This window comes from Erpetoichthys calabaricus, chromosome 14 (assembly GCF_900747795.2).
Source record: "Erpetoichthys calabaricus chromosome 14, fErpCal1.3, whole genome shotgun sequence".
Taxonomy (NCBI): domain Eukaryota; kingdom Metazoa; phylum Chordata; class Cladistia; order Polypteriformes; family Polypteridae; genus Erpetoichthys; species Erpetoichthys calabaricus.
The window spans coordinates 13,755,510-13,777,114 of record NC_041407.2 but is presented as its reverse complement, the minus strand read 5'-3'; the positions used below and the strand labels follow the sequence as shown (position 1 = coordinate 13,777,114).

The following is a 21,605-nucleotide window of genomic DNA, read 5'->3' as shown; positions in this document are numbered from 1 at the left end:
CAGTGCATGCACTTGCATATTAATTTTCTGTTTTGCAAAAGTTTTCCTATGCATGTTGCAACAGAGTATTACAAATGTTAATATATTGTAATTGCAGTGTTTGGAGGGCATCAGCTCGAACGTGTAATAATGGAAAGGTGGAACTTGCGTTATATGAGGTCATGTAGGCTTTGAGGTGAAAATTAAGTACAGTTAACCAGCTAAGCACTTCTGTCAAAGAATAATCTCCATTGATGTTAGTGAGTTGTCTGCAAGACTTGAGAGAGAACTGGCTTTGAGGAATTTAAGAACTGAGGACCACTTTTGCATTTGTTCATTAATGTTGAGTTCATTCATCCTTTCATCCTGTGGTTTTTTTTTTTATTGCTTAGAATCTATATATATATACATATATAATATTCAGTAAGTCCATGGCAAGCAAGACGCATGCAAGACAGCCACGCCCGCCAACTCACAAAGCCCCGGCCACCAACGATTCACTAAACAGCCGACCATGACGCGAGAGCGAAAGCATTTGCCAAGAATGTGTTCATTAATCAAGAACGAAAGTCGGAGGTTCGAAGATCACATACCATCGTAGTTCCGACCATACACGATGCCGACTGCCGATCTGGTGGCGTTATTCCCATGACCCGCCGGGCAGCCAACCGGGTAACCAAAGTCTTTGGGAGTATGGTTGCAAAGCTGAAACTGAAAGGAATTGACGGAAGGGCACCACCAAGTGTGGAGCCTTTGGCTTAATTGGACTAACACGGGAAACCTCACCCGGCCTGAACATGGCTCACAGGTGCATGCGACTGAGGCGGTGTGTGGAAAATGAACAGTCCGCGTGACTCACAAGTGCATGTGGACTGTACACAGACGAAAGCAATTCAGGTGAGGAGTTGGGGGCGGACACATGAGCAGGCAGTGCGTACTGAACGATGACTTAAGAAATCGGCAGACTAGAATGGCGGGGGCAGAATGGGCATCAGACGATCGAACTTGCCTATCTAGAGGATGTAAATGTCCTAACACGGGTTCCGTAGGTGAACCTGCGGAAGAGTCTTTACCGGTTGTGCTGACCCGTCGTTGGATGGTTAGGACCCAAAACCTCTTGGGCCCATTTGACCGCCTTCTCTCCAGAGTTCCATCTTTTCATTCACTTACAGTCGTATCCTCAAACCCACCCCATTTGGACAACTTTGTTTTTCAGGAAGTGTTCACCCATCAATACATAATTATGCAGCGTATGCTACGCCGCGGGTTGGCTAGTTATGCATATTTGTGTCTTTCTAGGATCGAATATCAGACAGACAACTTAAGGTTAATTGTAGCAGAACTCTGCAGTGCAGAGAAGCAGGCCACTGTGAGAATGACATTGAGAATTCCCTCTTTGGCTTTTTCAGCTAATGTATTGCTACGGGGGTCTGTTTGTATCAAGGTCAGGACAATAGAAAATAGTTTGTTTGTAATTTCAGCAAAATCTAACACTCTGCATTTAAGAGCAATTAGTAATTAAATATTTGTTCCTTCCTAGCTCGGTGTGTTTATTTGTGAGTAGATACATTTCCACTGTAGTTCAAATGCTACCAGATTAGAAATGTTATATTTACACTAAAACTGTATTCACATTCATATTGAGTAAGCCACATGAACTTTATTGTAAACCCTAGTGATCCAAATTACCAGCTTCACTTTGTGCTCAGTTGATGTTTCCTGGTAGTTCCAAGTATAAGAATTTGTAATCTGAACACATTTAGATTAGATACATTTATTTATCCCCAAAGGGAAATTAAAACTTTACCAAGGCTCAAGAGAAGAGAAAAAGTATATGAAGTTAAATATTATTATAATAAATGACAACCTCCCCCAAACACATATAAGGATAATGAAGAGCTGCTGCTGTCAATAACAGGCTTGTAGGTGGCAGTAAGATGGACCCGTCCAGATGTACCACAGGTTTACATTTAAAAGTATTAACATTCGAATACAGAGTGTCCAGCTTGCTTTGTCCTCAAAAGGAACATGCTGTTCAGAAGTCCGTTCCATCCAAAGTTGAATGGTTGAAAACACCAGTGTCAGAAAGAATCATCTTTAGAGTGGTCACAGCAGAGTGAATCATTTCTGTTGCCAAGTTTAAAAATAAACATCATGATGATGCAACTCCCTTCTGTTCAGTAACGTGGATGAATTCAAACTTCATTTCAAAGTCTGGGTCACATATCTCTGCTTTAATCGTAATTTCCTCACTTTTTTAGCATATCTTATTCATTAGTCTCCAGACTCCCTCTTGCTTCTGGAGTCATCTCATGTAACCCATCCAGCATTAAACAGAGTCTTAAATAGGAGGTTAAACCTGGTTCTCCGCAGTACCCAAAAGGCCACAATAGATGAGCTGACCATAACTCACCTTGCGATATGATAGTTCCTTCAACTAAAAAGTGCTCGAGGCTGGCCAGTTTTGAATTGTTTCTGTCTTACGCTTATCCTCACTCCGGATCTTTGCCTTAGCTGTCCTCAGACAAGCTGTTTCTCTGATATGGTGTGAGACAGCTCCATTGGCAGTAGTGATTGCAGTGCAGAAATATTTTAATATAACTCGCTTTGCACTCCTTAAGGTTTACTACATTAACACGTTGTCATCTGTGCTCGCCATGTGACCTCTCTCTGAAGTTCACAGCTTCTCCACAAGGCAATTGAGACGAGCCAAAGTTCAGGTCGGCGATGACAGCAGCAGATCATCAACTTAAAAATCTGTTTTAAAAAAAGTAAATTGTAGTAGCAACCCAGAGGCCAAATCTTAACATTAATAATTACAATTACAAAAAAGTTTGTCGAAGTAAAAAAAAAAGCACTTTTGTACAGAAGCTGCCAAGTAATGCAGGCCATGGAAGTGAAGTAAATGATGACCCTAATCTAATAACCCCCATAAAGTAGATACTTATTGGTCAGCAAAATGTTTATCAATAACGTTGCCCCTGCTTTTTCAATTCATATTGTACCTTCAATATTTGAAGATGTGTGAGTTAATTAATAAAAATAACTTTGCCAATAAGTCAGTAAAAGACTAAAACGCGAACTAATGCGAGTATAACAGACGCAGGGCAACAAAAATGTTCACACACTTGGCAGCTGTCACGTGAGCTACAGCTGGCTGCCTCAAAATCTGATGAATGAAACTGGAATCCAATTGTGTGTGTTTTCTTCTTTAGTTAAATCTGTTTGTGTACAATTAAGTAGTCTTTTTTATTATGCTTCAAATGTATTTCTAAAATATGTGCTTTAAGATTGCTACTTTCTCCTTTGAAGTCATAAAAAAATGTGAGAGATTTCTTTACTTTTATTTTACAAAGTCTCACATCATCATAAGCTAAGAAAAAAGATATAATCCATTAGAAATTTAAAAAGGCCAGCAGAGCAATGTGCCTTACTTTTAATAACTATGAAATCAGGCAGCAGACGATGCAACAGTTTTGATGAATGGTTCTCTTTAGACACAGTTTCAGCATAATGAGTCTCTGGTAACAGATGTACAGAAGTCTGGCTCCTTCAGGAGAGAGAAATAAATTTCAGGCAAAGTGCTGTTAAGGGTGGTTGTGCTGGATGTGCTGAATACGTTCTGCTTCTAATTTTGACAAAGCTGAACAATTATACTGATACGCTAGTTGGTTTTAAGAGCCAAGGACTAAATGCATACATTGTAGGATGCTTAATCAGAAATTGTGAGTCTGTATTTCCTTCAGTCATTTTCCAAGTCCAATCTATTGTTTGCGTGCATTCAAGCCAGTCCATCTCGCGTTGCACACACTCACACTCCATCACTTTGGATGAATTTAGAATTGCATGCTGTTGGTATTTAGAGGAAAACCAGAGAACGGAATACCTCGTGTTCCTCGTGAAGGCAGTCTTCAGTTTATAAGCTGAAAAAATATTCTGTTGATCAATGCCATGTATTTTCATAAGCAAAATTTGAAAAAATATTCTGTTGATCAGTGCCATGTATTTTCATAAGCAAAATTTAATCAATCTAATTTTGTGATTTTTGGGTGGTAAGTGGTATGCCATCCATCTTCTCTGCAAATAGTTATGTGAATTTATTAGGATTTTCATTTGAAGAGAATGTTAGGGATCTGTTCTGTTTCAAACGTTTTAAGGACAAAATACACAAAGAGATACATGGTAGAATAGCTTTTTGTTTATTTCATTCACTCTTTGACATTTATGGCCCATTATTTTCTGAGCCAGAATTTCCACTACATTAAAGCCCATCCCTATGAGGAGGATAGGCGAATTCTGTGCCACGAATAACTGGGCCTGGAAATCTGATCCCAGTGCCTAAAACTGAAGCAGTAGTGAGTGCTACGATGCCAGTGTGCATCCCCAAATGATATGTTGGTAAAAATGTAGATTGTGTTTGGGAGGTGTTTATTGATTAAACCTTTCTGTTAAGTCTACATTGAGCATCCAATATGTACAGTGCATCCGGAAAGTATTGACAGCGCATCACATTTTGTTATGTTACAGCCTTATTCCAAAATGGATTAAATTCATTTTTTTCCTCAGAATTCTACACACAACACCCCATAATGACAACGTGAAAAAAGTTTACTTGAGATTTTTGCAAATTTATAAAAAATTGAGAAAGCACATGTACATAAGTATTCACAGCCTTTGCCATGAAGGTCAAAATTGAGCTCAGGTGCATCCTGATTCCCCGATCATCCTTGAGATGTTTCTACAGCTTAATTGGAGTCCACCTGTGGTAAGTTCAGTTGATTGGACATGATTTGGAAAGGCACACACCTGTCTATATAAGGTCCCACAGTTGACAGTTCATGTCAGAGCACAAACCAAGCATGAAGTCAAAGGAATTGTCTGTAGACCTCCAAGACAGGATTGTCTCGAGGCACAAATCTCGGGAAGGTTACAGAAAAATTTCTGCTGCTTTGAAGGTCCCAGTGAGCACAGTGACCTCCTTCATCCGTAAGTGGAAGAAGTTTGAAACCACCAGGACTCTTCCTAGAGCTGGCCATCTAAATTGAGCAATCGGGGGAGAAGGGTCTTAGTCAGGGAGGTGACCAAGAACCTGATGGTCACTCTGTCAGAGCTCCAGAGGTCCTCTGTGGAGAGAGGAGAACCTTGCAGAAGGACAACCATCTCTGCAGCAATCCACCAATCAGGCCTGTATGGTAGAGTGGCCAGATGGAAGCAACTCCTTAGTAAAAGGCACATGGCAGCCCGCCTGGAGTTTGCCAAAAGGCACCTGAAGGATTCTCAGACCATGAGAAAGAAAATTCTCTGGTCTGATGAGAGAAAGATTGAACTCTTTGGTGTGAATGCCAGGCATCACGTTTGGAGGAAACCAGGCACCGCTCATCACCAGGCCAATACCATCCCTACAGTGATGCATGGTGGTGGCAGCGTCATGCTGTGGGGATGTTTTTCAGCGGCAGGGACTGGGAGACTAGTCAGGATAAAGGGAAAGATGACTGCAGCAATGTACAGAGACATCCTGGATGAAAACCTGCTCCAGAGCGCTCTTGACCTCAGACGGGGGCGACGGTTCATCTTTCAGCAGGACAATCACCCTAAGCACACAGCCAAGATATCAAAGGAGTGGCTTCAGGACAACTCTGTGAATGTCCTTGAGTGGCCCAGCCAGAGCCCAGACTTGAATCTGATTGAACATCTCTGGAGAGATCTTAAAATGGCTGTGCACCGACACTTCCCATCCAACCTGATGGAGCTTGAGAGGTGCTGCAAAGAGGAACGGGCGAAACGGGCCAAGGATAGGTGTGCCAAGCTTGAGGCATCATATTCAAAAAGACTTGAGGCTGTAATTGCTGCCAAAGGTGCATCGACAAAGTATTGAGCAAAGTCTGTGAATACTTATGTACATGTGATTTCTCAGTTTATTTTTAATAAATTTGCAAAAACCTCAAGCTTTTTTCACGTTGTCATTATGGGGTGTTGTGTGTAGAATTCTGAGGAAAAAAATGAATTTAATCCATTTTGGAATAAGGCTGTAACATAAGAAAACTAGGGGGCTCTGCCCCCTGCTCGCTTCGCTCACCAACCCCTGGTCTTGGGTAACCCGAAATAGATTTGAAAGAGATTATTTATCTCCGTCAGTTGTGGTCTTTCGTTTTGAACCCGTGCCTGCTTTGCTTCCGCAGTTTCAGACGCGCGTTGTAGGCGCCTGCGTTCATTGATCTTATCCAGGTAGGCTCGTGTTTGTATCGTTGAGCTGTATTGTGTTTGAATTTGGTGTAAAGCGTTCTGCGGTTTGTACAATACCAAGCAGCACATTATTCCTAACTTCACTCCGCAGTAGTGCCACTCACAATATGGCGGTGACGCCTGCGCCTTTCGTACTATCTTTGTGGACCTGTGGGGCCTCCGTAGCCTCTCACGTTTGACTCTGGGGTGCAGCGCAGAATCCTCTTTTTTGTGTGGTTGTGTCATTAGTGGTAGCTATGGGCGCGTTGTTGCTTCATTTCTCATTCACGTTAGTTGTGCTCTTTCGTTCTTGGGCCGTGACTCCTTCATTCGCGGTGGATACAACTTCGCTTGCGGTTTATGAGACGCGCGCCTGCGCAGTACGTCTCATGGTCCCATCGCCGTGTCCCTGCGTCCATATCCAGTTTATTCTCGGTTAGTAATATGGATGTGGAAAAAGTGATGGGCTGTGAATACTTTCCGGATGCACTGAACATGTTTGGAAAACAGTTAATTAAAAAGCCTTGGATGGTGAACCTTGCAGTTAGCATATCCTCAAGACTAGAGTGAATTTATTGCCAAAAAGTGCACACTGCTGTGGCTGTGAGCTCATATAATATACTGTGCACTGTAATGGCTTCAGTTAATGGAGACACTGCACTTTGAGGATTGTTTAATCAGCAGTAGTTCTTTTGGTGTTGGAGATGATTTGTATTTGCAGCATAACAGAAGGCCGTAGTGAGTGGTTAAAGAGTCTTAAAGCAAAGAGTTTTAACTTGCTTGCAAGCTGGAATCACAGGACCACACATGCCTGTTTAATGCTGTTCTGGTCTTTTGCACAGGCAGATGTTTCTGGAGATTTAAATAATTATTTCAAAAAAAGGAATAGACACACAAATGAACTGAAAATGTTGACCACTTCACAGGGTCTTGATAACCCTCCCCACAAGTAGATTAGAATGCTTATACCACACATCTGCACTCATTCATCTGCAGAGATTCTCAGAGTTGAATTTTGTGCTTGCTATAGTTGGTCTGCTACATATCAGATTGGTCAAGTGCAAGTGAACATGAATGTGAAAGGGGGTCTGCTCCATACAGGGCTAGTTCCAGCTCTGCACCCAATGCTGTTGCGATAGACCTCTGCTCCCTGCCACTCCGAAGGGAAGACATGGGGTTAAAAAATAGAACTGGCAACTCCTACTGCATAACTGAGTACAAATTTGGTAGTAATATAAATTTAATAGCCCAGCTGATGTATGTAAATCATGATTTTTATGGTCATTTTATGGTAATTGTTTATTTGCTTTTCTTTAAGAAAATTACTAATTCCATTGTGAATTAAAAAAAAAAATAATAATGCCCGCTGAATTTTCATCAAAGGATAGGCGTGAGATACATAGACACACGTGAATGAGCTGTCTGTTAAATTGCACGTGTATGCCTGTTCCTGGTGTTAACAGTGGTGGGACTGTATGTCATGGTGGTTGTTGCTCATACCATGGTCAGCACAAATGTGGATCCTCCATTATTTAGTTGGCCGGGGGTCCAGTTATTTCCCATGTTCTGTAGATATCCTTTCAGTCTTCTCTGGTTGTTGTTGTGGTTTTTTTTTTCTCCTACTTTAATTTATCTTCACCCTGTTTGGACTCTGATCCCAGTCACTTATTATGTGCCATATTACATTGTTTGAAGAAAATGGTGTCCCTGCTCACAATGAGCTTTACACTTGAGCAAACAGAACATGTCATAATGATGTTTTCTTGGGGGGAAAAAAACCCTCTTTAGCAGAGACTGTCTTCTAGTATGCCAGTGTTTTTAAATAAGTAAATATTTGTGGCTGCTTTTCTCTTGAATGTAGTTCTGTGTGCAGAATACTTTTATTTTTGTTTTAGTCACTTGTGCTGTGGTGACTACTCAAAAATGATAGAAGCAGTCCAGTGCGCGTTTTTTTTTTTTTTTTTTATTTGTCTTACGCCAATCTGCACTATAAATGTAAGATGATGAAGCAATCTGATAAAAATAACAAACGCAAAAAAAATTGAAATTAAAACTGTCTGATTCCTTTTCATTTTCAACAGGTTGGCTGCTTTAGTTTATGTGCATATAGAAATGTGCACGGATACTCCTGAAAGTTGGTCACCTTCAAATTTCTGCATGTAGTATTGCAAAGCCTGTTTGATGTTTTTTGAAACTATAATTGGTACAGTCGAAAACTTATAAAATGTGCTGTCCTCGTGAAGTTATTTCATGGACTAGCTCCATCCATCCAATTTCAAGCTCACTTGGTCCAATTCAAGTTTACATTTCCTGAAGATACCAAAAGCAAAGTAGGAGCCAACACTGGACAGTGTGCCAGTCCATCACACAGCAAGTTTGCTTACACAGGATCATTGTAGAGTTTTAAGTCAAATTAACTTTCATGTTTTTCAGATGTGGGAGTAAAGCCAAAGTACCTGGCAAACAAAACAGCCCAGGTTTGTGAACATGCAGCGAATTATTTCTCTAAACTATGGATGATGTAAAAATCCAAACCAAATTTGCAGTTTAGAAAATGGATGATGTTGGTGCACATGCCCTCTGTTCGTTTCTTTATTCATTTATTCTGCTATACTTAACTACATACAAGTTTAAATAGTTACATTTACATTTAATTTAGTCCAAAACTGGAGACGTGTCTAGGAGTCTTGTCCTTCCCTGTGCCTGTGCTGCCAGGAGTGGCTCCAGCAGCCACTGTGACACTGAATTGGAATAAGTAGCTTTAGTATGTTATGTTCTGAATATATTGTGCTAACACAAATGGCAGGCATGATCTGTTTAAGTGTGTTCTTCCTCCAGCCTCCTCTCAGTCCTGGGCTAAGTCTTAAATAGTTGTTAATGCTCTGATGATGCACTTATTCCTGCAGACTTCATTATTTGTTCTATGGTTGTTTTTCCTTCTCCAACACATCCCCTTGTTTCTATAATATATATTTTTTAATATTTTAGGAATAGATGAAGTTGTTTCCATATTCCTGAATTTTGATTGAGTTAAGTGACTTTTTTAGGATTACAGAGTGATGTTTATTAAAACAGTAATCTTGTAGTTTGCAGAACAGAATCCATGCCACTAGACAACACTGGTTCAATTCTTTTAGTATAATTATCTTTTTTTTTTTTCTTGCCACTTCTTTAATAAGTGCAGAGGAGCCGTCTGGGTCATCAATTGGTTCTCAATTCCGTGTGCTCCATTGTGTTTTGGTGATAGGATTAACATCAAATAGGTTGTCCCTTTAAGAAGGTGTAAACAGCACTGATGTGACTTGACTTCTTACTGAAGGCCCAACGTTATGTCGGCATTTCTTCTCAAGCGGGATGCTCAAAGGATGGTAGTCAGTTACTTTATGAATCTTTCGGTGTCTGTGATTATCTTTTTGAGGTATGAACTATCCAAAATTCACATTTGGAAACTATATCATTTAAAATGCTCTGAATAATTGTACTTAATTTCTCAGTGTTAAGGGCTTTGAAAGCATGCATAGTTATTTTTGTTACTGAGTAATCTGTACCTGAAATGTGTTCTACAGATTCATGCACTTTTTCTAATTAGTCTTTGTTTCCAACATTATCAAATAAAAATTCTTACACATAAAAAGTATTTTTGACTGAAATGTTCATTTCTTGGTAGCTATGGTGCTGAATATATATTAATCTGTGAGTGTAGGGTATGTATAATGAATTTTTGTTTGATATAATTATTATATTTTTCCTCTTAGTATGTGGCAATTTTAACATTTTAGTGTTTTTTGGAAATAAGATGAGTAATGGTTTTAACTTTCACTTTCTTTGTATTTTATGTTGTGTTTTTTCAGCATGTTATATTCTCTAGAAATTCCAACCTGCCTCCATTTTGCTCAGCCTGCTTGTTTTTACATTTGCAGAATTTGTCTCTGGTACTTAGACTCAAGTCAGTTTTATTTGTGTGTCCATCAGTTAGACAGTCAGTCATGAGCAAGAACTTCACACTGTGTTAGTCAAACGTGCTTTTGAAGTGCTTGGTTTAAGGTGCAGCTCGTTACTCTGCCTCCAAATGTTTAGAAGAATTGCTTGACACGCATAGCCTGCTTTTCTTATCAAGCTGCTCTCCATTCAGGGGCTCAGCTGTGCGTGTGATGCTGAACATTAAATGCTTATTAATATGAAAATGTTTATTTGCAGTCTCTTTATGCTCGTTAGACGCCGGTAGGTGGTCTGACCCATATTAGCTCTGTTTCTGACATTACCAATCTTGAAATCAGTAATATTATAAAAAAAAAAAAAAAAAAAAGGGAGTATTAATTGTATTTTAAGTGTTAAGATCCAAGATATAAATTGTAGTGTTTTATTTTAAAGTAACTTAGAAAATATTACTGAAAAAGATGCTTTGTTATCAAACATTCAGATTTAAAACCATGTAGTGTATCTCAATAATACCCTGCTTATCATAGATTTACCACACAAGGCCCGCTCATATACACTAATCTTGATACGTTACCAATTTAGTAAGTACTGGGGTGTTAAAACTCAACTAGTCGAGATTGATTGTCGGAAACACTTGGCTTACATCTGGTGAGGTACATTGCAAGCTTTAAGTTGCTGTTCTTTTTGTACAAACTTGCTGAATGAGTTTGAGCTGCCAGCTAAAACGGGTGTCTGATGAGGTTTAATAATAATAATAATAATAATAATATGGTGCGTGTGAAAACCTCTATCATAAGATGTTATACTTAAGTTGTGGCCACCTCCTTTCCACTGAAAGTCCATGTTGACTACATGAATGTAGACATTCAGAGAATCCTAAAGCTGCTCATCTATATCAAGTGACTATTACTGTTGTATATAAATTATCATGCATACTGTAGATATTGGCTCAGCCTGGGAAGGGTACATTTTAAATGTTTTTTATGTCATGGAGGGGTCTTAGGATGAAGCTTCACCTTGCTGAATTTTTAATTCTTTCTTATTTTGTTTTTTATTACAGATCACTTCCAAGCTCTGAATTTATCTGTAACCTGTCATTGGGTGCTGGCTTGCAATGTACTTGATGCTGCGATATTTGGAAATGCTGGTTCCCTGACCTTCTGATCTGTTCCTTCAGACACATCAGGAACTTTAAATTAGTGAAAAATTTGTCTGACAAATTGCTGTCTCCCCACCAGTAACATTGGTAACTCTCAAACCATGCCTATCTTAAAGCAGCTGGTGTCAAATTCGTCACAGTCAAAGCGCCGCTCACGTGTGGACCTCACTGCAGACATGATCAGTGCACCTTTGGGAGATTTTCGGCACACCATGCACGTTGGGCGCGGTGGAGATGCTTTTGGGGATACGTCTTTTCTCAGCACCCGATCAGGGGAGCCCCCACAACAGGAAGCACATCAGCAAAGCTCTGGTTCCAGGCCTAGTCTCCTGTCCCGTACATTCAGACACAGCAAAAGGTCACAGTCAGTAACCCGAGTAGATAAACGGGAGTCAACTCTAGCTCTTCCCAGTACTTCGCCATCCTTTGTTAAAAATGCAGTCTCCCTACCACATCTGAATGATGACAATGAAGTACCTCAAAGGGGGAGCATTGTTTCTGTACCAAAAAGTCTCTCCTCTAGCCCACTGAAGATGATTGCCAATGAAAAGCCTGTCAATGGAGCTGCAGCCTCTTTGCAGGGAGAACCAGAGCACTTTGATGAAAGAGACTTTGGTGAACTCTCGGATCTCCCAACAACATCTCTCCCTAAAACAGGAGGTGGGCTAAAACATGCTGAATCCATCATGTCTTTCCATGTAGACTTGGGACCATCGATGCTAGGAGATATTCTAAGCATTATGGACAAAAAGGGCTGGGAGGAAGATGATTTGGGCTTTGAGGAGGATGGAACGCTAATGGGAAAGGTGTCATCACCGCCTGCTAGCCAGCAAAATCTAGCAGCTAGCATTTTGCCGCCAAAGGAAGACCCTCCCCCATACACCCCAGAGACTAAACCACGGCACCTTCAGCATCAGGTGGATAGCTGCTCGGTGTCTAGCTCTGGATCTGCTGTATTAGATGACAAGCAGCCACTTGAGAAAGAGACTCCTTCTCATGTGAATGTTAGTCGTTCCAGGAAAGAGGAAGAAGATCAAGGTTTCTCCTTCATGGATGAGGACGATGATGAAATCAGAGTTTAAAGTGGAAGCAAATTGAACCCCCATTGATTAACTGTTACCCGTAAATCGTTGGGATTCCCACAAGATTAAAAGTTTAGCAATACAACTTCCTAGCTGGGCCATTTTAATTTGAATGTTCACCACAAAGCAGAAGTAAAAATGACTGCATACAATCCCAGTTGGAGTATGAATGGTTGGAAGTCGCATTATACTGGGGTGGAGGATTCTTTGAGAAGCTGAAAATTCAATCCCCTGACATCCCCCTGTCAGACTTTTTTGAGTGCCTTTTGGAAACTCATTACGGTAGTGGAAAGGACTTAGGGTTTCTTGGTACATCAGGATCCAAATCCTGCATGGAGGCAGCTACTTTAACTCTACTTGATTTCAACAGGATGTGCTTCCGTGATCCTGCACCCAAAGCAGCGGCCTACTGTGAAAGAAAATCTGAACCTCTGCCAGCTGTTGATCTGGTGGTAGCAGCAATACTAATGCAGCAAGTGCCAATTCTTTCTAGTCGAAATGTACGTTTTTTTTTTTGTTTTTTTTTTTAATTACAGCTTGGAGGAAAGTTTCACAAGCCCACAAACGTTTTACTGAAGATGACCACAAATGTTTGTGTTTTGTTTTCTTTATTTTCCTCAAAACGTCTGTTAACAGGCACATTCCTTTTTCCTTTTCTTGTGTGTGTTATATATTTTTTAGGTTAGGATAAGTTATTTTTCCTTCAACGTTCTCTAGATTTGTGCACTTGATCAGTACTATAGATGTGCACCTATAGGGTAAATTCTTCTTTTTAATTTTTTTTTTTTTTTTGTAGTTTTGCCGCTCCTTACATAATAACATAATAGCCCAGCTGCTGTTTAGTTGTAAATAATTTTGTAGTGGGCTGAGAAAAGTTCTTTCTGTTTGTGTAATTAACCTGGACGAAGGTTCACTCTGTAAATATGAAATAGACAGAATCTGCGAGCAAAGATGTGTTGATTATAGTTTTTGTGGTGCACTTTGCTACATGTGGATGAGTTGGTGATGCATACTGAAATGCTGGGCAGAGATGCTTTTAAAATCTGAGAAACACTAAATCTGCTCAGCATGCAGTGTAATACTTTAAACTATTCTGGGGCTGGTAACAAAAACAATATTCAACTTTTACGTTTCTTCAAGTCTTAAGAGTAAGATATTTACTGCATATACTGAAATTTATAATGGATACATGAGAAGTTCCAAATCTACACGCAGAATAGCGTATGATGCTGCAATACTGTAGACACGGTACGGCTTGTCCTCTTAATGCAAAACAAGTACAGCACTTGTGTTCATGATGCTGCTTCACAGCGTTTTAAAACTGCCTTTACTTTTCTAGTGACAGCTTCCAGAGGGCATCCTGTTGCTTTAAAGTCCAGGACTGTCGGTGCAGGCAGTGTGGCCTGGTAGATGTCTACTAAATAGGATAATGAAACATCAGCCTCTAATTGTCAGTACTAGAAGCCGTGTTTCAGTCTGCACCTGTTTCTGTTGTTTCTTCCTTTGCACTCATTAAATAAAGCATCTCGGTAATCACTGTGCTAGTTGTGACCAAAATCCAAAGATTTGCCAGAAGCAGCACAGGAGTTGAAATTATGGGGTTTCAGAAGTAGCACATTACACACTTTGGTTAATGCTCCAGGCAGCTTGCACTATTGTAATTTGCTTTAATTACAAGTAAAAAATCTGCAGCCTGCACACATTCGTGTTATTACTACAAGTGATTAGCTTCTGCACAGGCACTCATTTCAAAGAGAGGGCAGGGAGTGGAGTAGCTATTACTAAGACCCCCCCCCCATTGTTCTCTTTAAAGAGAGAACACCAAAGGTTCAGTTCAGTTAACAAAGCAAACTAAACTGAGAAATATTGTACTTCTCATGTCAGTGTTATTTTCCATGTGTTTTACTCCAGATGGAAACAGAGGCATAACCCCCTGGCTGAGACAAAAAAAAAATCAATTTCCTCGAGTTGTAATTGTGATCCTTATTATCTGCTTAATGGAGATCATTAGGACATGAACATGTAAGGATAACTCTTGCTTTCAGTAGCCTTGCATTTTGCCAATTGTTGTCGTGTGGGTCTTTGACCTTCTAAAAATATAAAGCTGCGTTTCTCTGGATAATCCCCTACCCGTGGTTGCTGAACTTCTTTCTTTTTGCTTCATCTAATTTCATTTTTGCGCACACACACACACACACACACACAAAGCAGACTTAAAACAAAAATGATGTATCAACTGAATGGTGACACTTCACATTTATTTGAAGGGGAGTGGCCTTTAATTTATTTGATTTTTATATTTAGACTATTTCTACCTTAAAATTTGCATAATAAAAGCTTCTTAAGTGGACTTTTTTTAATCAAACCTTATTGCGGTAATTTTGTAGGAAAATCTATAATTGAATCATTTATCTAAAAAAAACGGAAAGCTCTTAGACTAAAATGTTACTTAGATGAGGGTGAAGAGCTGCTGTGACTGTGAACTGTGAATTGCCTTTGATGTCGCACCAAAGTAGATTTTTCAGATAGTCCTTGGGAAGGTGACGTGGACTTTAATTGTAGTGCCTATTTCCAATTACTGAAATTTGAAATACAACACAACTTTTTTTAAAAGTTTTATTTTAAATGCGGGTATATTTTTTTTTTTTTAATGGTGTTATGTGCCTTCCCGTTTGTCCCTAATATGTGCAGTGGTTTAATATGCTTTCTTGCCTCACTTAATCAAGTTGGTACTTTATTTGATGAATTTGCAAAAATCACTTAATTGTCACTCCGAAATTGATTCATCTAGAAGCCCATGTTATACGAGTACACAACCCAATAATTTCCTTCATGACTGACAGTTTTTCTTAATTCGTATGTGTCCAGGGATGTGACTTTCTTCCTCCCATACAACATCCAAATTGTTGCACTCTCTGCTAGTCTTCACGATTGCAGTACACAGGGTGTGGAACACTACATTATAATCTGAAATTCAAGATCCTCCATTTTTATGCAGTGCACAGGGTGTGGAACACTACATTATAATCTGAAATTCAAGATCCTCCATTTTTATGCAGTGCGTATTTTAGAAAACATTTTGCGGATTATTAATGAATGGGTTTCTTGCTTTTTAATCATACTTGGGGATTTTGAAATAAGAACTCTGCCAACTGTAACATCCATGGAGTCCAAACGTAATTCTGCAGGGTTGTGTCAGTCTTGTTATCCACACAATCCGTTCAGTGCTGAGAGGTTTGCCAGAAGAATTGGTTCTCTATTCATTGAGATTTTTTTAAAGAATACAGCAGCACTTTAAATGTGTTGTACAGAGGGTGGTGTGGGAGGTTAAAGTAAATTGGATTTTTTTTTTTTTTTTAAGCTTTGAGCAAAATTCATTTTAAGCAGAGGAGAACTGGTATGGTTTGTTAATGAAACTTCTTGTCACCTGTATGCTGGATTGATAAAGCAGACAATGAATAATGGGATGAAACAATGGAGAATTTCACAGAGTAGACAGTGCTTTGTTAGGAAGTGCATTTGGAGATTAAGCTTTAATAGCTTCTTAATAATTAGACTTGACCGGCCTTAGCCACTCTAGCCTTTTGTACCCTATGTTCTTTTGTAATCTGCAGGATATTCAAATGTTATTGTTGTTTTAATATAAAAATACAAAAAAAGAAAAAAAACGTTTTAGAACATCAAAAGAATAAGAAAATGTGCAGTCATAGCTTAAGAAGCAAAGTACACCTTGAAGACCTTTTTGTTCTGTATTTTTTCCTAAATATTTAAAAACAAAGTGTCCAAATTTACTTTATTTTCAATAAAGAATCCTGCATATTTGCTTTTGATGAATCTTTTGTGTTTTCCTTATTGGTTATTCTGCGGGGTAACCTTTTATTACAGTAGGTAGAGAGCATGTCTGCTTAAGAAGTCATAGAGTTCTGTAAAGGCTAATTCAGCGTTTTATTTGCAGGTAGACTTAGCTCAAGCGGAGCCTGCTGTGTCTTGTCAGGCCTGATAAGCTCTCTGACTAAGAATGGGTTGGGGCAGCAACATTTTCACTCGACTTTAATATTCATCACTACCAAGAGCCTCAGTACTACCTATTTAAAAAAAAATAAATAATGGGAATTTCTACTATTTATCAACTTTTGAAGTAGGAATAAGTATACAGCATGATGTCTGCTACTGAGACACCCTGGTGATTCACACACTGAAACAAAGGAGTTTAAATTAGCCAGCAACCAGTCTACAACTCGCCCCGAGAAAATCAGACGGGCTTGATTTTGTCTTTAGCCATTGAGGTAGGCCATGTGTTTGGAAAGCTGACGACCAATGAAAGCTCATCTAAAAGTTCATAGAATGCAGCAATGACAGAAAAATGGGGGTTTTGGACCTTCTAAATTGAAGAGATGCTCATCTGTCTGGTGTGAATGGTGAAAAGAACAGAAAGGGCTGAGACTGCCTGCGGCTGAACTCGTAATACATGATTAACCCTGCATAGAATATGGGCTCCGTCAGGCGGCACGTATTGGCCGCCCAAAACGGGTGAGCTCGGTTTTGCTGGAAGGTTGGCACCCTGTCTATAAATGGGACATGCCCAGAGATTTCCAGTTGTGTAAACTGGCATGGTCCAGCGACAAGATCAGCAAGTCTGACATACCCTAATGTGACACAAGCTTATGTGCCATATGGATATCCATTTGCCATTTTAGAAATCTCTTATGTTTTGCAGTTTAATTTTCCCATCCATGGTGGATTCTTGTCTCGTGTCAAGTGCTGCCAGACCCTGAAATGAACAAGCAAGTTTGAAATGTTATTTTTTTTTTTTTATTGAGCTTACTTTTCTAATGTTTGTCGAAGGAATTGCTTCTTTATCTATTGAAGATGTTAGAGTGTAGCAGCCCTATATGACTGATAGATGTGAAAGGCACTATTTTACTGTACTGTGTAGAGGTTCTTGGAGCTGTTTTCTTATTGAATGTCCCAAATCCTGAAAAGGTGGGCTCTTGATTTATTTCACTTCTGTAGTTAAGATGTGTATTGAATGCATTTGTGGTGGGTTCCTTGAAAATGTAAAAAGAAAACATAATTCTAAAGTGTGGTGCAATTTTGGAGTAAAGCTACAGCACAGATGATAAACTCTCTTCTCATCAAGACTAATATACAATGCAGGATAAGGCAGTGGACTGTAAAATACAAGATGACCAGTTGGACCCTGACTGCTGGATCTTTCTAGAAATCTGGACACAACAGTGTTTCACCAGTGCTGCAGTTTGAAGTTCTTTGTTAGACAGTGTGGTCTATAGGCCATGCAATGTATAGAAATCACACAGGCTCACTCCTGATGACTGGCTTCATTTGTGACCGTCAGTGCATCACTAAACCCACCAGAGCTCTAATTAAAGACATAAAGAACCATTTGTCCCCATATGATTTGTAAGTTGCTTTGAGTAAAAATTGGCAGACATTAATCTAAAATACTTTCCAGACCTGCTGTTTCTGTTACAGGGTCCATTGAGCTGGAGTTTTTACCCCAGCAGCAAGCCCTAATAAACCAATTCTGGCATGCAGAGAATCTCCATAAGACGTAGACTGGGCTGTGAATTAAACTCCAGCCCATAGAGCCGTGAGCCAAAAAAAAAAATATTTGCAGTTTGATTTATGCAGTGTGGAAATTCTAGGCACAGTACTTGAAATGTGGCCATAATTGCTCAACACTTCATTTAATTAGTGAATGAAAGCTGTGGTTATAAGTTTTTATTTATCTATATAATAATTTGTATCTTTCTTTGAGCGTCCTACTTGCTGTCCAAAGGGTAAAATTTGTGATGTGCTTCGTTTCTTAAGTTTGTTTTGCACAGCTGTGCAGCTCTTCCCTGCCTCTCTTTGCACTCTGAATTTCATCGCTGAAGGCAGCAGTGGGTTTAGAATGCCATTGTCTCCATGGGTTTAATAAATGCAAATCCAAAGAGGCCGGTGGTCATGTGACATATCGTGGGACACAATGGTATTTGCTGGGACCAGGGAGCCAGCCTATTGTTACTGCACTAAAAACAACAGCAGCTGGGAGAGAAAATAATGAAAACAAAAGCCAGCCTAGCTGGCCTCTTTAGAGGTGAATGTGTGACAATGGCAAAGTGCTGGCACTCTGTAGGACGCTTGGGTGAAGTTCATTTGTCAATTGAGATGCAAAAAAGAAATCCAATAAAACTGAGCCACCCTGTGTCATTCATTGATGTCTGCACATTCATAAAAATGTGTTTTTGTTTTTTTTTTTTTGTAATTCTTGTACCTTATTCTGGCTGTGGTCATTTTTAACTTGATTTTGTTGACCAGTACAACACAAGTGCTACTGTGTGGCCCTGGGTGAAGTATTTAACTTCTAGTGATATGCCAGTTTAAGAGAGTGAGTGTCACATACTGAAATCTTTTTTTTTTTTTGCACTAGTGATGACGAAGCAGAGTTGGCTTAGAAGGAATAACCGTCTACAGATGCAATGGTAAGTGTGTCTGTTGCCAAGCTGCTTCTAATTGCTCTTTTTCTTTTACAGCATTGCTTCAGTGTTCTGCTAAATCCACACCAGGTACAGCATGACAATGAGAACTGCAGGGCCTTTTGTGAACCTTAGGGATGTAGTTGAAAGAAAGCATCCAAACCCACCCACAGCAGTGAGTATCTTGAGCAGTTGCCTTAGCAATAGAAATTATTTAATGACATTTTCTTTCCTTAAGAAATCATCTGCTTGACTGGTGAGTAAGAGTATGTTTGTGTGAGTGTGTTCTGTGATATGCTAGCAGTCCATGCAGGAATGGCGCTGTCATGTCGCCAGGATAGAAAAAGAGATGAAGTGGGTACAGATAATGGATGGTTGGATTAAGCAAATCCCAAATTCATCACAAAACATCTTCCTGCTCATGCGTATCTCTTCTGCTTTGGCTGGTAAATGTTATCTATAAGGCGTTTTTGGTCTTCATGCAGCAGAATGGTGCAGTAGTGGTGTGCCACAGTTTAATACTTCTACATTTGAACCCAACACCTTGTTTGCTGTCTGCATGGAGTTTGCATGTTCTCCCCACATATGTGTGCATTTTTCCTCCCATGCCCATAAAGATGTGTGAGGGTTAACTGGCAATTCTAAATTAGCCTTATGGGCGTTATGTGCATGAGTTGACCCTGTCATGGACTGTCACTCCATCAAAGGGTGGTCCCTGCTTTGTACTCCATGCTCTTGGGATAGACAACCAGCCCTTCACCTCACCCCCAATAATTTCATTAATTGGGTTTAAGAGTGTTCGATTCACGTAGTGCGCATGGAGGTCTCCCTGTGCCTATGTAGGTTCTCCTTAAGCAGTATGAGTAAGTGTGGGACTGTTGCAGTACCAGTCTGTTAGAGAAGGCGCTCACTACCTAGTGCTGTTTTGTGCCAGGACAGTCTCCAGCATCTTGCCACTGTACAGTTACATTAAGGTGGTTTTGCAAATGAACAGATTTAACAGTAGTGTATCCATTCATTTTCTGGTCCACTTATTTCATTATACATTGTGAGGATCCAAAACCAATCCTAGCAGCATTGTTGGTAAGCAGAAATCTCCTCCGGACAGGCTGTCAGCTAATTTAAAGGGATCTCAAAAAATAATGTTTGGGCTATTAAAGTGATAATGTGTATGCTTATCCCGTTCAGATTCGGGCACAATCATGTCTAATCTGGCAGCACCGAGTGCAAGGTGGCAACCAAGACTGGACGGGTCTCCATTCAAACAACAAAACCTCACTCATTTTCTCCATCTTCTGAACCTGTTTCTTCTGATAGTGTTGTGGATTGTTGGAGCCCTTCTTGTGTGGTCTGTAGGGGGCATCCTGCATCTGCGATCCAGAGCACAACTACTAAACACACCAGTTCCAGTTTGAAAGACCATCTTACAAGGCATCAAAGCACAATAATCGGCCACTTCCTTTTGTCACCCTGCACTCAACTTCAATGTTCCTGGCTGATGAAGAGAGGCTCCTTTTCCCCCCAGACCCACGAGTATTTGTGGCCTATCAGTATTGTTCCTGGGAAGCATTTTTGGGTGAAACAGAATTCCACGGGACGGGTCCCTCAAGTGGTACACAAGGACCCCAAACAGGGCTACCTACCAATTGGAAGTATGACTCTTAGTGTGTGGGTATCCAAACAGGAGCCTTAGCAGAGGGATGCTGCCATCCGGCGTGACGGGGTAACATGTTAAGTTTACAAAAATAAACCGAATTTAACTAGTGTGGCATACTTCACTGAGTGTAGGCTCAAATCGCTTTAACAAATTCAGAGGTAAAATGCAATTACAAACTTTACAAATGACTAATTACTGTATATAATGCATACATGTTTCCTATTGCTGTTCCATTAGTCAGCTTCCAGACTGGGTAGATTTACCATCGACATTCCCAGCTGGCATGCCAGCCCATCCTTACCCCTCCGTCCAGTCAGACTGGGCCAGTTTAGAGTCAAAGCTTTGGAATGCAGATGGAAATGGGAATACCTAGCATTAAATCTGAAAATGGCAATCGCCTGACCTGGTATGTCGGCACTCTCATGGCATTTGTTCCAACTGAGCTTATAATTGCTGGTTTGCAGAAATAATTACAGTTTGTCACACCAGCACATTTACAATGTTTTTAATTGTCCTTCCCTTAGAAACAATGCCTGAGATTGTAACTGAATCTAAACCCCAAGGAGTGACGTCTCCACCACTACCATAAAGCACTAGTGGCCTGAGCCCTGTAGTGGCATACACAGCACTGGGCACAATGTTTGCAGCCTTTCAGGTGGCATCTAATGTCTGAACAAGCCAGATGTTTAAATGATTTCACTTGCTATGCATTGTGCTATATAAATTACATTAGATGTAAATGTTGCTAGTTCACAGTCTTCTCAATGGTGGGGTTTGCCTCCTTTGTCTATTATCAGTTGTTGCTCACTTGTGCAGTGATTGGCACTGCTGTCTCATGGCTCAAGGAGACTGGGTTCAAGTCCCAGCCTGGTTGCTGTTTGTATGGGTTTTGTCTTTCCTGATTTTTCTCCAACATTCTAAACAGGCGTTTGTAAGTTTGCCTGGAATAACGTTGAGTATGGGGGTTTAGCATTGATGTACTTATAAGGAACTAGCGTGTAAGCCTGTGCTGTAAAAATCCCGGGGTCCTAGAAACTATTGAAATAGGAAAAAAAAAAATGAAATGCAGAGATGTCAGGTAATTGAAA

General features: G+C 40.0%; 1 protein-coding gene across 1 annotated transcript in view; it reads left to right on the top strand.

Moving 5' to 3' along the window:
- cdc42ep4b (CDC42 effector protein (Rho GTPase binding) 4b) overlaps positions 1 to 16,215 on the top strand; it is a 41,692-nt gene extending 25,477 nt beyond the window's left edge. Inside the window, exon 2 of the mRNA XM_028819999.2 lies at positions 11,201 to 16,215. Coding sequence (XP_028675832.1) covers positions 11,401 to 12,381 — 981 coding nt within the window. The 5' untranslated portion in view covers positions 11,201 to 11,400 and the 3' untranslated portion in view covers positions 12,382 to 16,215. The remainder of the gene's footprint in view (positions 1 to 11,200) is intronic.
- The last annotated feature ends 5,390 nt before the right edge of the window (positions 16,216 to 21,605 follow it).